The sequence below is a fragment of the Dasypus novemcinctus genome, chromosome 15, assembly GCF_030445035.2.
Source record: "Dasypus novemcinctus isolate mDasNov1 chromosome 15, mDasNov1.1.hap2, whole genome shotgun sequence".
In the NCBI taxonomy this organism is placed as follows: domain Eukaryota; kingdom Metazoa; phylum Chordata; class Mammalia; order Cingulata; family Dasypodidae; genus Dasypus; species Dasypus novemcinctus.
Window position 1 is genome coordinate 36,036,490 of NC_080687.1, and position 17,584 is coordinate 36,054,073.

General features: G+C 40.8%; 1 protein-coding gene across 17 annotated transcripts in view; it reads left to right on the forward strand.

Moving 5' to 3' along the window:
- DOCK9 (dedicator of cytokinesis 9) overlaps positions 1-17,584 on the forward strand; it is a 370,241-nt gene that overhangs the window by 189,822 nt on the left and 162,835 nt on the right. For all 17 annotated transcript variants that reach the window (XM_058276466.2, XM_058276467.2, XM_058276470.2 and 14 more), the window contains one exon: positions 16,119-16,235. In XM_058276466.2, coding sequence (XP_058132449.1) covers positions 16,119-16,235 — 117 coding nt within the window. The remainder of the gene's footprint in view (positions 1-16,118; positions 16,236-17,584) is intronic.

The window sequence follows — 17,584 nt, forward strand, 5'->3', positions numbered from 1 at the left end:
AGAAAAGCTGTATGTTCACATGTTAGGTAAACTCATTTAGTATTTTTCGAAAATTATCTTTTTAGACATACCTTTTCTATTTTTCATATTTTTCTGGAGTCTTCAATTATCAAAACTGAATCTAAGTTCTTACGTTAATGTTTGAGTGAACAAATGATTGCTCCAGCTCAGTGACCATGTGAGAAAGCTTGTGTGCCTCCTGTAGAAAGGAGTAGGTGAATTGGTTTCTGGTTGAGCATATCAGTACATTACTTGGGAAATGTGTTTTCTCTTTCAGTAGGGATGGAATGAGCCTAGGATTGGGGTTCTCAACCTTTTTCGTTCCATGGACCCCTTTGCCAGTCAGGTGAAAACTATGGACCCCTTACTAAGTCCACACTATACTGTGTATTATTTAATAAATATATCATACCCGCACCAGTATGTTTCCACAAGGATGTTTTTTGAATTTCATTTCAAGCTCACAGACCCTTTTTTAAGAACCCTTCCCCTGAAGTATAAGCCAGGGGAAATGATCATGTTGCTCTTAATATCCTAAAGGACTTTAGATTACTGTGGTTGAGTTAATAAACCATATTTATGCAGAAAGCATTTCTGCCCCTAAGGCTTATTTAGATATAATTACATTGATGACGTGTAATAGGTTGTTCCTTTTTTAAAATATTGGGTGGTGAAGAATAGAAGTTCTTGCAAGCTTTTTTCAGAGTCCTCGCCTTCACTGCATTCTTTATTTTCCCCCTTCATTTGTGCATATCTGTCCATCCATCCATCCATCCATCCATCCATCCATCCATCCATCCATCCATCCATCCTACATATATGTTCTGAGTTTTGCCAGGCTTATTGTATAGTGCACTGGGGCTACAGAGGTGAATGAGACCAACCCATTCTTTTCCCCAGCAGCAGGGTCTGGATGAGGAGAGGATTCATTCCTCAGAAAGGTTATTCAGGTAGTATTTATTAAGCACAGTAAATGTTAATCTCACTCATTGTTTCCCTCTTAGGCAGATAACTTAAACCATCATCAGCTCCAGCTGATTTTTTTTTTTAAGCCCCAGAACAGGAATAAACCTTTAAAGAAGGCGTAGTGACCATTGAACATTCATAGGAACGGTTCATACGAATAAGATTCTTTGTTATTGCACACATACTTTGTGGAATAGTTGGAAGGAATCTTTGAGGAGTGTATGCTCAGATAGGTTGGTTGAATTAAAAAAAATTTTTTTACTGTGCTGACATATTTACAACATAAAATTCCCCATTTTAACAACTTTCAAGTGTTCAGTTCAGTTGTATTAATTGCATTAACAATGTTGTGCTACCACCACCAACAACCATTACCAAAACTTTTTATCACCCCAAACAGAAATTCTGTATCCATTAAGCAATAACTCCCCATTTTACCTTCCCCTAGCCTCTGGTAACCTCTAATGTACTTAGTGTATCTATGAATTTGTATATTCTAAGTATTTAGATTCTAAGTATATGATCTGAGATCATACAGTATTTGTCCTTTTGCATCTGGCTTATTTCACTCAGCATGAAGTCTTTAAGGCTTGTTCATATTGTAGCATGTATCAGAACTTCATTTCTTATTTTGGCTGAATAATATTCTGCTGTGTGTATATAGCACAGTTTGTATATCCATCTGTTGATGGACACTTGGGTTGCTTCCACCTTTTGGCTATTGTGAATAATGCTGCTATGAACATTGGTGTACAAATATCTGTTTGCATCTCTGCTTTCAATTCTTTTTGGTATATAATTGGAATGGACTTGCTGGGTCATATAGTAATTCCATATTTAGCTTTCTGAGGAACTGCCAAACTGTTTTCCACAGAGATTTCACCATTTTACGTTTGGTCAGATTGAATTTAATAACCGTGCTGTGCACGACTGTAAAACTGTCCTATCAAGGCCTCCAGAGAAAGAACTTCCATAGCTCGTCTCACTAATTCATCATCCTGCTGAATCATTCTTATCTCTGAAAATTCTTGATTGCATAGAAAACTAATATCCGTCCAGCTCTGGCATGTTTCTTTTCTCATGTTCTATTGTATACATGGAGGCAGAGTGATTGGTCACCAATTTTTATAACAAGTTAATGCCAATTGTTTTCTTTTTTGTTATAATAAAAATAGGAAATACTTATGTAGTGCTTTGTTTTATGTAAGGCACTGGTTTAAGCCCATTAAATACATCATTTCAATTAATCTTCACAACTCTAGAAGCTATTGTTATTCCTCTTTTTACACATGAGGAAACTGAGTCATGGAGAGGTTAGGTAACTTCCTTGAAATTATACATTTAATAAGTAGCAGAGTCAGGATTTCAGTCTTCTAATTTTTAAAAAATCTGTATCTGGACACATATATACAATTTATTAATGAAAATAAACATATTCACTTTTTCTTGGCATTGAAACTATAAAGATGAAAAAGAAAAGTGAAAAAAAAATCCTGTCCCTAAAGTATTTTCCCTTAGAGAAGGCCAAATTATAAGTGACAGAAGAAAAGTAGTTGACTAGTGCAAACAGATAAAGGGAATGATAGCCATATCTGAAGAAGTTGGAAGTATGAACAACCTAGGGTTGGTATTAGAAGTCACTCCTATTTTGGGTGTCATGTCTTATAATCTTCCCAGAAAGTTATATAGGAGCACAGATTGGTAGAATATTTGAGAGTCTGGAGGCCTCTTATCCTCTCCCCTGATTTTTCTTTCCATTAATTTATTGCATGATCCAGGATGATCCTAAAATGTTTATATCATGTTTATGATCCGTGTAGTATTTGGAATAGGCTGACATTTATTAGGTCAGGTATGCAAAAATATTTGAAAGATGGTGGCTAAATACAAGAGAGCAGAAACATATTAGGTAACTGGTGGCATGGACAATCCAATAGAAATGAAAGCTCTTTGATGTCCAGAGACCTTAGTTTGGGGCAGGAATCTGACACTAAATTACTGCATATCATATACCCCCTAACCTACAGTTTTCTCATCTGTAAAATAAGCATGTGGTAAATAATCTCTGAAGTCTCTTCTCGGGCTAACAGTGTTTCAGGGTTATTAGCTTTAGTCCCAGAATAACCTATGTTAGGGTAAGGTTTAAGACCTTGGAGTTTGTGGAGCAGATACACTTCACATGTATGAGGTCCTGGGTTCAATCCCCAGTAGCTTCTTTAAAAAAACAAAACAAAAAAAGACTTTGGAATTTTAATTTCAGGTTCTAAGCTTAGTTTATTCAAAATTATTTGGGATTTGAGTTGTAGAAGCTGTTAAACAAGGGATATTGGATTTCCACCCAATGTAAGAAGATGAAATGAGTTGGCAAACCTGGAAATAAATAAAAGTTGTAACAGCATTTGGAGTTAGCAGGAAATACTATACTGAGATGCATGACCTAGCCTGAGCCAACTGATGTCATATTGCTGCACGTATAATTTTAGAACCAAGATTGCTTGGAAATTATAGTTTAGCCTCACCTTTCCAAAGTTTGAAATATCCCCGTAATGTGACATGGCTAGTTCTAAGTTTCTCTTAGAGCAAAGTTTTGAGGCTTTAGACGTTTCAGTGCTCCCTTTTCAGACAAGTGTATGTGCCACTTAACCATGGCCCTCTGAAGTTTTTACTAGGTGCTTGGGAAGGAACCAATCCTGCAGTTCTGTTTTAGGATCTCCTGGCTGAGGAGAATTACCACTACCAGGGGAAAGCAGAAGCCAGCAGTACAAGATGTCCTGGACTCATTATCAGGAAACCTGGGTTCTTATCTCAGCTCCATGAAACTCAGTATTTGTAAGCTAAGATTGCAAGTTGTGTGTCAATGAGGAAATTAGTAGTATCTGTCCTCTAGACATCTCATCTCCAGTGATTATCTGAACTGTTCCAGTCAACTTTCAGCCTTAAGTCTTTTCTTACTCTGATCAATGCACTACTTCTGATTTGCATAAGTGCTTTTAGATATATTTACCAGGACATTCACTGTCACATTGATACTAATTACATGGAATTGGAAACAAACTGAATAACCATTAAATTATGGTATAGCTATAAAACGGAGTATTATACAGTCATTAAAAATAATGGCTTAAATGTGTGAGAATTTGCATTTCTAACAAGTCCCCAGGTGACCCCGATGCTGCTGGTCCAGGGACCATACTTTGAGAACCATTGGACTGGTAGAATGAACCCCCATGTGCCTATCACCAGTTCCAAGAATAGTAAACATTTTTGGGACTGGGATTTTACTTCTAACTCCCAATCCCTGCTCTTAACTGATCTTTATACTGCCTTTCTGGAATTGAATATGTTGGAATTATTTTGTGAACCAAATAATGTGTTACAAAAATTCCATCCCCTGTCCCCAATATCTTAAAATAAGTGGTTTAAAGTAAATTACTTGAAATCTGACTAAATCCAGCTTTTAGAGTCTTTTAGCTTAATTATTTCACTATTTCATTTCAGAGTTTCAGAAATAGCTTTTATTGACATAGTCAGAATTAGGAATCAGGCCACAGTGCTAAAGAAGGAAAAAGAAGTTGGCTGGAAGAGTCTGTAGTAAAGTATAGATTTGAGATAGAATTACTTACACAACTTCCATTGAGCTTTTTCTTTCTTTCTTTCTTTCTTTTTGCCTTTCACATGTGAAAAAACAGCAGGCAGAATTAGAAGCCAGGACTGAGTGTGTGAGAGAGACACTGCCTGTGCCCACCCCTCAGGCTCTGTCTTGTCACCTCTCTCTCCCCTTTCTCCTCACGCCCTTCTTTGTCTCTCTTTTGCCGATCCTTGGTGTCTTAACAGAGAGAAGACACTTCCAGCACTGTCTTTGCAAGGGAGGTATTCAGATTCCACTCAACTCTATCCTCATGTGACTCCACGGGCACAGGACATGGAATAATTCCCTTAAATCCCCGTCTTGTCTTCCTACGTTCATTAACATTCTCTGCAGCATCTGCATTTAGCACAGCTGACTTAAAAGCTAGCAGTTATGTGGGTTTTCTTTAGTTGCTATTATTATTATTTGATATAATAATAATTTGGTTATTTGATATAAATGATACCATTTTCTAGATGTTACTGATTTGACAGTGCCAAATACAAAACTTAGAATCCTTTCATTAAACTGATTGATTTCAAGTATTCAAGTTTACTAATACATGCTTTATTAAATAAAACCTTTTCTCAGTGACAAGTTCTCAAATTTGAGTGCTTTTTTTAGTGCTGTTAAAAAGGAAAATTCAACATCTTATTAGTATTTATAATATAAAGGCCTGTATTCACAAGTGTGTCATTCTTGGTGTTAGTCTGTTCTGAGGATAACACATTTCAGCATGAGCAGTATATTTAGGTGTTTGAGAGTTTGGTGTTCATTACTCATTCTTTTAAACATTCTCCACATCATTATCTGTTGTGGTTTAAAGCTCAGGAAAGGGAATTTTGAGCCTGCTTCTCAATCCAAGCTTGGATAAAGTTCCATTTTTCCTCCAGTTTTTATATTAGGTGTTCTGTACATTATCAATAAGAGTGCAGAAAAATAAAAATGTAGGTGTTTTTGTAGGGGCTGAGAGGAAGCAAGTGGACCAGTGGTCAGAAAATTTGGGGGCTAGGTCTGGCTTACCAGCATCTCTTCCTGGGAACCCAGGAAAGTCACTTAAGGCCAGTGCTTCTGGGCTGCCTCATCTGTAAAATGAGGGGCCCAGACCCGATAACCTCAGGTTCTGATGTTTGTGCCAGGTTATAGTTCTAATGTCACTTAACCATCCTGTATTTTTTTATGAAGCCTGCTTCCAAACAGCTGCTGAGATCATTGTTCCTACACACTGATGAGCAGTCATGAAAAAGAACATTTATTAGTGAATGAGGTTGTGACTATATTTTGTTTATCATTCTCTCCTAAGTTTTGTGGTTAGGGTTAAGGGAAGAAGATCATGGGTACTACAAGCTGAGTGCAGGTCATTTTCCTCTGCCTGGAGGAGGGTGTGGGACCTAGTTTTATTTCTCTCAGTTCCGCTTCTCCCCCTCCTGTTTGCTGGCTTCCTTAAGGAAGACCCTTCTCAATTTGGTCCACCTGCCAGTCTGGCCGTGTCTTTCACCACTTCGCACATGGGCCTCAGGCTGTACTCCAGGGATGGCTTTGAGACCCATGGGCACCCAGTTAAGCTAATCGCCCCCCCTCAAATGATACTACTCAGATATTTGTTGAGTAATTTAGAGGCTTGCCTAGGGCAGAGATGGAGCAGGGACCCCTTGTGATGAGCCATTCCACTCTGACTCCAGTCTTTTACACTCATTCAGAGAAACCAGGGCACAGCAATAGCCATATATTGTTATGCAGGCATGTCCATTTGGACTCTTGCGCCTCACCCCAGTAGCTTGTTAATGTATTCCTTGCAGCCACCTACAGTATCATTTCAGAAGCAGTTCTCATAAATACAGTTTTCTGTGTCATGTTGGATTTCCTCTAATGCTTTAGCACCCCTAGAGAGTGGTGCTCCAAGCCCTTGGCCTGCTATACCCCCTTTTATGCACCTGTTTCAGCTTTTCTGAACTACTTGCTGCTTCCTGAAGTCACCATGCTCACAGGAGGATTTACCATGAATCTAATGAAGCTTCTTAGGCCCTGAAAAGACCCCATCAGTTTTATATTAATAATTGTGTACTTTTAAAAAAGACCATCGCTTCCATTGTACAAGTATCAGGCCCCACGAAATCTGGATCCATCATAAGCGTGCTCCCTGATGGCTCCATTTTCTCTGCAAGGAGTACCCAATCTACCCTGAATCCTGGTTGACTTGTTCATCTTATAAGTCTCAGTTCTCACAGCCTCCTTTAAGAAGCATCCACATTGTAAAGGAATATGTGTTCCTTCACTCAGCTAACACATATTTATTGAGTGCTTATGATATGCCAGGTATGTTTCTAGGTGCTGGGGATAGCAGTGAATAAAACAGAAAAGTCTTTGCCCTTGTGGAGCTTATACTCTAGTTGAGGAAAGTTGGGTCCATCCTAGTGAGTCAGGTATTACTCCTCTTGGAACATCCTGCTCTAATTGTCTTCATGCTTGTCTCCCCATGGATTTTGTACCCTCAGGGGCAGGGATTGTGTGTCCTTTTATCACGGTATACCAAAGACCTGGCACAATACACATGGACAGGTTCAATAAGTATCTGTGGAGGGAATGAACATGTAACCACTAATAACATTTGTGCATGAGGCAAGGAGACAGCTTTTGGTTTCCTGTGTCTCCTCTAATGATAGGAAAATGAGATCTGAGAGCATCAACAAGTTCTTGGTGTGAGTGTTTATTGAGACTCGTGTGACATGGTAACACAGGAAGCACCTGGCTTTAGAAGCCCCTTCCTTATCGCAAGCTGCACATGTCCCCTTCCCCAGTAACCATGCTGGTGTCCTGTTGGCAACGTTGAGAAATGTACCACTTTGACAATGGACTGAGTATCCATAAAGGATCTTTATCTCAGTTATTCAACTAGCATATATAGCCATGCAGATGAATCAAGGAAGCCCTGAATTTTTTATAAGAAGAAATGATGAATTTCTCGTTCTCAAAATAGAATGCTCCAATATGTGCCATTTCCTCAGTTTGCTGTTTCAAGAAGTAGCATACAGGATTTCAGCTTATGTTAACATTTAATTACCAGAGACACAGAGGCAAAGACATGATTAGAAAGTTCGGGGCAAGATTTCATATCCAAGGGAAGAGCAGTGGAATAAGTAAGCCTTTGAGTTCTCCTCAAGGTTTTAGAGGCTTCGTACATGTTTGGCCAAAATTGAACTTATTTTGTGGGCAGACGCTATCCAGGCCTGCTGGATTCCAGAGGAATCTTATTTTCCTGGCACTGAGAAGATTCCTTGGCTTTTGACTGCCTTTCGATCTGTAATTCCAATTTTCCCCAGCGCCTTGCAGCCCAACCCAAAAGCAGCACATGCTGGAGGATGGAGTGAGTTTGGAGAACCTGACAGGGAGGCTCGTGGCAGGTCATGTGGAATCATGGCGTGCTCATAGCTGAGAGCTGCAGTAACTGAAGTGTGACCACTGGAGGTTCGCTGTGCTGCCTCCGCTTTGCCCAGTAGATGGGGACTGGCGGGACCTCGACGTCAGTGGTAACCTGTGCCTGTGCTTGTCCCTGAGTTCATTGTTTGGCACCTCCCATCAAGCATAGGCGCTCCCTCTCCCCAGCCATTTTGATCGCATGGTGCCTTGCCTCAGGGCAAGTAGGTCTTTTTCCTCCTTGAAAACCAGGGTTTTGGCTCTTTGTTATGTAGCCCCCCAGTCTGTCCAGTTGAACCTGCCGCTGTCTCCTCCTCTGGGCTGTGCTCCACACCAGCCCTCTGTGAACAGCACCCCTTGGCCTGCCTTCTCTCTCCTCCTTCAGAATGCTCTTACATAGGCTGCTCAGTAGGGATGGTGGGGGTGTCTAAAGTGCTAGACCCTGACCCTCCAGCTCTTTCTTCTCAATCCTTCCTGACAAATGTCATCAATGCCCAATTCCGTTTATAATGTAAATATCTATTTATGTTTTCTTTGGTCTCAGTTCCTGAAACTCAGTGTGATCTCTATTTATTATACAGGTTCCTCTGTGTTTGGTCTTTTGTTTATCCTTCTTTGAGAACATTCCTGCCACTGTTGTCTGTTTTGTTTCAGATGTTCCTGGAGGGTGGAGGAAAATGTTTATGAACAGATTGTAACATTGAATGTACATGGATCTGTCAAAAATAAAAATCTAAAATCACCCTGTCTTGCAAAAATACATTTTCTACAACTGCTGTTAATAGCCATTCTTTATTAGGTGCCTAACGGGAGCCAGGCTCTGTGACTGTCAGTTTACATACATTAATTTAGTTGAGCCTAACAACAGCCCCACACCTGTACAGCTCGCTCAGCTTTCTTAACCACTCTACTGTACTGCTTTGATTTGATCGCATCTGTGTTTTATATATGGCCCTACCAAGCAGATCCTTGTTTGTGAAAGATGAAACTTTTATGGTTTGGGGGTGGGGGCTTCTTAAAGAAAAATAATTAAAAAGTGAATATTTATTTAGAATTTGAAAAGAAATCACAATAAATTACAATTTTTAAAAAGTTAACCAAAAACATAAACACCAGATATTTTTAAAAAGTTAACCAAAAACATAAACACCAGATATCCAGAAAAATAGCAAATATATATATATAAACCTATTAACTGCTTGCCACACCTCTTCAAAACTTTCCTACATTTTTTTTTTGCTTCATTCTCTTTTATCACCTCTTCATATGGTCATGATTTTTGTATTATCATTGTCTTTCACAAGAATAGATCATTCAGGGTTTCCTTTAGCATGGTTAGTCAGTAGTTTGTATTTTATTATTGACAGTTTAGAATAGTTTCTTCGAGCTTCATAGCGTTTAGTCTTGTCACCTACATTTTTAGGACTGGAAAACCTCTGTTAGCTTTCTTTCATATATGAGTGGTATGCTTTTTGGGCATTCTGGTTTTGTACAGTGACTGATCTTAAACACCCCCAATAGTGCTGGTGCCTGGCACCTGAGGACATGCTTGTGCTGCCATATGGCCTCTTCACTTGCACCTCTGTGTCACACCATTGGATCAGTTGGCACAGTGGGCATATTCTTGGAAATCTCTCCTAAGCCAAGATGCCTAGCAACAATGAAACTATGCATAGAAGAATGTAGGCCCCCTCCTGGGACCTAGGATGGCCACTGCACGTGAGGGGCAGTATGCTTTCTTAACCTCACAGTAAATGTAACTGGGTCGTGGGCTAGATGCCAAGGAGGGTACAGAGAGAAGACCTAGCCTGGCCTCAGGGACACCCAGTGAGGTAGGTGAGTTGTTCCCAGGTCATTACCATTCAAGGCAGAATGCAATGCATTCTGAAGAAGATACTAAGCAAGGTGCAACTGTTCAGAGAAGGGAAAAGCTACCTCTCAGTGGGTAGAGGGAGGTGGTGCTCCAGTTACATGGTACCGTATATGCCAGGGCTCAAGCAACTCTGCTTTTACTTTTTTATCATATTTGCCTTGGGTGAAAGATTTCTTTTTAGAGGCAGGAATCTGCTATTTAAATAAAACATTTGTGGGCTCCTGGCACGCAGGGCTGGTAGATGGTGGAAGTACCTGTGTCCCTTGTGGACGGGGTGCCAGGATTGTAGGCAGCCAGGAGCAAGCCCATGCCATCACGCGCCTATGGTGGTGAGGACATATGACCCAAACCCTCATGTCTGCCTAGCTTAGGGGGCTCTGTTGTCAAGTTAGGGTGTTCCAAACTTTGCCAACTGGGGAATTCTCATCGTTCCTTCAGCACTCGGAAGCATCATTTCCTTAGTGAAGTGACAGCTCTTTGTAGCTTTGGACCACGTTTGGCCCATCCTCTTCCCTTAGCTCAGCATTTCTCACTTTATTGAATTAAATGCCTGTTTCTCCTACTGGTCCAGGTCTCCTTAACCTCAGCCCCATGGCTCTTGACCAAGGAATTAGAACCCTTCCCCTAAAACTGTGCATAAAATTTGGGGAAGTGGGAAGCGGACTTGGCCCAGTGGATGGGGCGTCTGTCTACCACATGGGCGGTCCGCTGTTCAAACCCCGGGCCTCCTTGACCCGTGTGGAGCTGGCCCATGTGCAGTGCTGATGCGTGCAAGGGGTGCCGTGCCACACAGGGGTGTCCCCTGCATAAGGGAGCCCCACGTGTAAGGAGTGCGCCCTGTAAGGAGAGCCGCCCAGCACGAAAGAAAGTGCAGCCTGCCCAGGAATGGTGCCGTACACACGGAGAGCTGACACAGCAAGATGACTCAACAAAAAGAAACAGATTCCCGTGTCGCTGACAACAGAAGCGGACAAAGAACATGCAGCAAATGGACACAGAGAGCAGACAACAGGGAGGTTGGGGGGGGGGAGCGGAGAGAAATAAAAAAAAAATTTGGAGAAGTAATATGTATATGCATATTTCTGGGGAGAGGGCCCAGATTCTCAAAGGGATCTAGAATCCCAAGGAATTGAAAAGCTCAGCCTTGGCCTTGTTCTTCATTCCTCTCTGAATCTCCGAATAATAACACAGTTCCTGGGGCATCATTGTAGACCATTGGTTCTTCAGAATCCCATGGAGCACATACTGAATCACAGATTGCTGGCCCCTGACCGGGGAGAGTCTGATTCGGGTCTGGGGCGGGGCTTAAGAATTTGCTTTTATAACAAGTTCCCAGGTGGTGGTGGTTGCGGCTGCCGCTGCTGCTCTCAGGGACACACTTTTGAGAGCCGCCCTTGTGGGCTGTGATTGAAAGTCCTCTCCCTGAAGTCACAACAATGGCCATAGCTGAGGATGTTTTGCCTCCACATGGGGGAGAAAGCTCGTGTATAGATCCAGGTACATGTTTCACACACTCGGAGAGCAGCACAGTTACACACTGTACATGTTCTGAATGCCGCAGACACCACAGCTAGTCAAGCCCTGCCATGTTTAGGGAAACCACAGCATCCATGAATACTGAAGATTCCAACTGGTGAGTTCTCAGGGTTCCCCATTTAAGTCATCAAAACATGGTCCTGCTGGCCTAGGAACAGCTCCATCCATGAGTATTGGTCCATGTAGGTAATTCTGATTCTTCTGATGATAGAAAATCAAGAACTTGGTTCTTGGAATTTTATCTCCAAGTGAAGAATTGAACTTATGCCTGGTTAGATGACCTTAAAAACTAAGGACACGTGTCAGATCTGTGCTAAGCTGCGTTCTTCTCAGCCAGGAGTGGAGGATTCGCAGCAGGGATAATTAGCCGGATTTCATTTTGCTGTTAGTCTGATGTTTCTATCACCAGTGATGCTGCAGGCCAGTCAGTTCCATACCCTGGTGGGCTGCCCCCCACTCGTGGTAGCTCCTGGAAAAGCTTTGTGGAGTTGCCGAACAGTGATCAGCTGTAAGCAGTGAATCATCAGTTTAAAGGAGAGTTGAAAATAGGCAATTATACTCTTAACCCACAGTCTAGCAAATATTACCGTGTGACTTCCCACGAACATGTCTCCCACACCCCTCTGTTTTTCCTGTTCTTTTTGTATCTTCTTGTTCAATCTTGATCATGCTCCTCATTTGTCTTCTGCCTGCCCCGCCCCAGGTGTCTCTTTGTCTCTTCCTCCTCTACATCTCTGTCTGGGACCCCTGTCCTTTATCACCTCCCTAGCCTTTCTCCTCTGATAGTTTTTCTTCCCTTTAAAGACCACACGTAGAAGGGAGGTATTATGCCAGTTTTTTGTGTGTTTGAATTAAGAGACTTCTGTCTGGTTCTTAATTTAGATAGCTGGTGAGTTGCCCTCAGTTGACTCCTTTTCCTTGGAGATGATTCTGGCTTAGTCAGTATTCCCTGAAGCTCCTGAAGACCTTGCCCCAATCAGGTCTCTTTCTATTATTTCTTTAAACGATCTTAGGGCTTGTACAAATTTCAAATCTTCACAATCCTTGTGAATTGTCTGGAGACAGAAAACACACTTGTAATTGAGTGTGGAAATTAATATAAAGAATGATTAAATTGGTAAAAGGGGATTAACTACAAGGGGTAAACATAACTCTAAAGTCTGGGTCAGCAAACAAAGGCCCTTGAACCAAATCCAGCTGTTGCCAAGGTGCCTCCATAATTTCTCCTTTTTCCTTTTTGCTAATTCCATGGGGTGTCTTATATTCTAGTACTAATATTGACTTCAGAATTTAAGTAAGGGGAGAGGAACTTTAGAATAAGTAGGGACAGATTTCATCCCTCAGTAAGAAATGTTTAAGGGATGGAAGCTAAATAGAGAAGATGCTAATTGATTGTCAGTATTTGCATGAAATGCCATCTAAGAGGGCAGAGGATGAAAGGATTATTGTTTCCCTATGGTCCTTGAGGAGCTTGCTGTGAAGGATGTGGTGTCTGAATTGGGCCTGAATGATCAGTAGGAATTTAAATAATTATTGCTTTGTGAATAACTAATACACACATATAGTAAAAAGTTCAAAAATTAAAAGGAATATAAACAGAAGGAAGTCTCTTTCCTACTTCATCTCTGAAGTATGCAGTTCCCTTCCCCAGAGGCCCAGCCCTCTTTCCCTTCCTAATGGCAGCAATATGGTATACACAGATTTCTATACCTTGCATTAATTCATCTAGTCAACAAATGTTTATTGAACACCTGTCATATGTTAGACACTGTTTTAAGTGCTTGGGATATACCAGTAAACAACCATAGAGCCTACATTATAGTGGAAGGAGGTGATGATAAATAAACATAATAAATAAGTAAATTATATATGATGTTAGAAGGTAAAACCCGCAGTCTGTGGGGCTGTGTTGTATATGTTGGTTTGGGAAAGTTTTTGCAATAATGAGGATTTAGAACAATGAGAATAAAATCATTTTATTTGGAAGGAATGGCATGAGTTGGCAGGAAGATTGGGAAAGGCATGTTCAGGGGAGAGCCAGCAATCTAATTTGCCTGGATAAAAGGGTTTGTTTGGAGGAACAGTGAGAAATGAGAGTAGACTAAATACCAGATGGTTTTGAGTGAAAAGTTTTAAGGCTTTCAGAATATTCTACATAATGAAATGACATTGAATGTTTTTGAGCAGGAGAGAATGGAGAATAAAAAGCTGTCGAGATCTGGGAGATCAATATCAAATACAGGACTATTGCAGCAAGGAAGATCAAGAACAACCTTTCATCATGGGATAGAAATATATTTAAGTAGAATTCCCTGTGATGAATAGAGACATAAAAACTCTGGGTGGCAACTTAAAGAATTTCTTCTTCTTTAAAAATATTTTATTTGGGAAAATTTCATAGGCACACACTAAAGTAGAGCAGTAGTACAATAAATACTGTATACCATCCATCCAGCGTTAGACATTCTTTCTGTCATTCTTGTTTCATTTATTCTTCTGTATGTTTTGTGTTTTTTTTGCTGGAGAATTTTAAAGAAATCCCAGACATCCTATCTTTTCATGGTGGGAACTTCGAAGCGGTAGCAATACTGAGCAAAATTGTCTCCTGCCAAAGAAGTCTGAATGACTGTTGCCTCTTCCCTGGGTATCCATGGAGGAAGTGGTGCTGCTGGCCCTTGGCAGAGTGGTGGTGGTGGGGTGGGTGGGTGAAGGAGGGGTATGTGCATGACTGAAGAGCCCCCAGGGCTGTCAGGGAGTAAGAGTTTCTTGACTCTGGGCTCCCAGCCTGCAGTCCAGTGGTAAATACTGTGTCCAGGTCAAGTGGGAACACAGTGCCTGCCTCATTCTGGGGTTCATGTCCATCTGACCTTTTTGTAATGTACTTTTAGCCATCAAAATTCTGAAGTCTGTTCTTGTAGAAAGCTATTTGCATATTTGGTTGTTTTTAGGAATATATTCATAGTCTCTAAGGAAAATATTATTAAGTATTGTCTGTTATTCATTTTGCCAACATGCATTTACTGACTGATTAGTATATACAGTGTAACAAACTAAAATAAAAGAATGAATCATTTTATTATATTGAATTAAAGTAGTTTACAGAATATGTTTATCTTTTTCTGTGGGAGTTCTTTCTTTAAAAATAATTGCTTTGCATAAATGTCTTTTTTTTTTTTTTGCCCTTTTTGGAAAGTAAAAACAATTTAACATTTCAAATATGCTGTGGACGGAAATTATCTATGTTTTCACCACTAGAGTTTGAATTTTATTTTTGCATATTTAAAATTTTCTGCCCGTAAACATATTTTATCTAATTATAAGAATTGTGCACCTATTTGTACATTGCTTTTTTTCTTAACATGTCAAAACATTTTTATAGAGTCTATTTAAATTAATTGAAGTTAAATCTGAGCATTTATACCTATATTGGGCAGAACAAGATGAATGCTACATCAATCAACTCCAGGATCTCAGCAGTTTAACAGAGTAGACATTTTAGTTCTTGCTCATGGGGTATTTCAGTGCCTGTTTTAAGCCAGCAGCCTTCTGCACGATGATTTAGAGACCCAGATTCCTTCCATCTTGGAGCCCAACCCTCCTTTGGCCTCAGAGTCCACTTCTGGATCCTGTGCACGTGGCAGGCAGAGGGGGTAGGAAGAGAACGGAGGTCATGTGGGAGGCTTTTATGGGCTGGGCTTGGCAGTGACCACATCCTTTCTGCTCACATGACTTTGGCCAGAAGGTAGTCACTTGACTATACCTAACTCCAGGCAGGCTGGGAAATGCAGTGTAGCTGCCTTAGGAAGGAAAGGAGACATGTTTTGGGAACACATAGCAGCCTCAGTCACAGTTCTCAATTTAGATCCCAAATATCAGAAGTCTTTAAAATAATTCCTATATATAAATTGTCATTTTAGCACATATATGGCATTTGTTGAGATTATATGTATCAGTGATTTTTTAACACAGTTTCAAAAAATAATTTTGTTAACTATTGATATAAGGGGAGAATTACTTCCAATGACATCCTGTATATGTGTCTATTTAGCACTTAGCATCCTGCATTTTGGTTGGTTGAATATGTATCTTTATTCCCCAAGCTAGCTCAGTCTGTGATCAGTAAACACTGTGTAGATGAGTAGAGATAGATAAAAGAGATTTTTATTAAGACTAACTTTGGATATAGCTAGAAAAGGCATATTCTCATCTTTCTTTTCCTATCCCCTGAGATTCACCCACAAGCCGTAGTTTGGGTACTATTTCTGTTTTTTTCCCCCATTTGGTCCAGCTCACATTTTTCTGAAAGAAAGAGAGATTTTATGTTCATGCTTTCCTATGTTTAGACATTGAATCTGCAAATGTTTAGTTATTTCAGGATAAGTAGACAGGAATATTTTGAGCCTCAGAAGGGCTCTATAGAAGCTTGTATGACATAGTGGATCCTGTGTATGCATTAAGGCCTTGGCCCAAGGAGGGGTGGAGGTGGGGCCGGAGCCACCCTGGGCATCCTTCCTGCATTGCCAGGCCATGGCTGGACCCTAGGACTTGGAATGGAACTGACCGAGGCAGGGGTGATCCAAAAAATGACTGGGGATCCACCAGAGTCCAGAGCCTCCTTTCCGCTTAAATAACTGAACAACATGACAGCATAGAAAATGCATTTATCTCTGTGTTTCAATTACTTCTCTTTCTGCCTTCCAGGCCAAGCCCAAGCTTATTGAACCACTCGACTATGAAAATGTCATTGTTCAAAAAAAGACCCAGATCTTGAATGACTGTTTAAGGGAAATGCTGCTTTTCCCTTATGATGACTTTCAGGTAAGTAACTTTTACGTTTCTGTAAATAGAAGCATGTGGTTGATCTTTGCAAGCAATTCTTTCTTATTTATTTGGTTAGTTAATTTATGATTTTTTAAAGATGAGAAGAAAAATGTTATTTAACAGAGAAAACTATGTGACCATATTCTTCCAGGCATTCCTTTAGGGGTTGATAATTTTAATGGTAATATTTTTGCATATATGTAGGTATGTATGTATGTATGTGAGTGCATCTATGAACATGAGTGCATGTGTGTACATGTATTTTATCTTGAGTAAAAGTGCTGTCCCCTGGGCTGAGTTAGTGGGTACAAGTGTTTCCTGTGTCTTATGAAATTTGTTTGAAGAGGAGTCTAGGTTTTTTGCCATGTGCCTTAGAGTGTCAAGGATGGGATTTGTGGGGAGAAGTGGAGGATTTTGTAATGCATCCTTTTGGGAAGGCCTTTGGGACTGTGCCTTGAGAGAGACCCTGAGCTGTTTGTGGGCTCACAGCCAAGGTTTGATGGGTTAATTGTCTCTAAAGCAATCATAGATGCTCTTGAACACTTCCACCAAAGAACTGTTCCTTGAAGGAAATATGTAACTCAGCAGGTGCCAGCAGAGAGTGAGCACAGGTCCTGCTGTTCTCTAGAGATAATGCTTGTGGCGTATGGCTTAATGACCACACGAGGCTTTGAGGCTACTGAGGAGCTAGAATGTTACTCTTCCTCCAAGAAGCCCAGCAGTGTTGGATGCTTGGAAATTAGACTCACCTACATCTATTTGGAGGTTCTGGCTACTTCCCTTCTGTCCTGGGACCTGATCGTGTCTCTTTCTTCTCTGTCTGGATGCTTCTTTACTTGATGCTGTTACCATCTGTCTGAGTTTCCTGGGACTGTTGTAACTGAGTACCACAAACAAGGTGGCTTCAAACAACATGAATTTATTCCCTCATTCTTACTGGATTTTGTCTAGGTTCTTGACTATGCTGCAGAAATGAATTTCAAGAGCACGTCAGGTGAGTTAGGCCAGTAATTAAGGTAGAGTGGGAAGAGAAGTGGGAGAAAATAACAGGTCATGGGCCCTGGGTAGAGAGGAAGGAGCTGAAAAGTGATAAAGAGGGCTGATTTACAGACTACAATTTCCTATTACAGATTATAAATGCCCAGGTTTTACTTGTTTGGCCATCATGGCAGAGGAAAAAGGGCAAGAGCAGGGTGCAGAGGGCAGGAACGGGGCCCAAAGGCAAGAGAGTAGGAGTTCAGGCCTTGCACCAGCTTTTTGAACCATTAATTATTCCACCCCTTTGCTAATGACAGGGGAGGAGTTCTGGCTCTTTACCGTTTTGATTGATTACCCCCTCCCATATC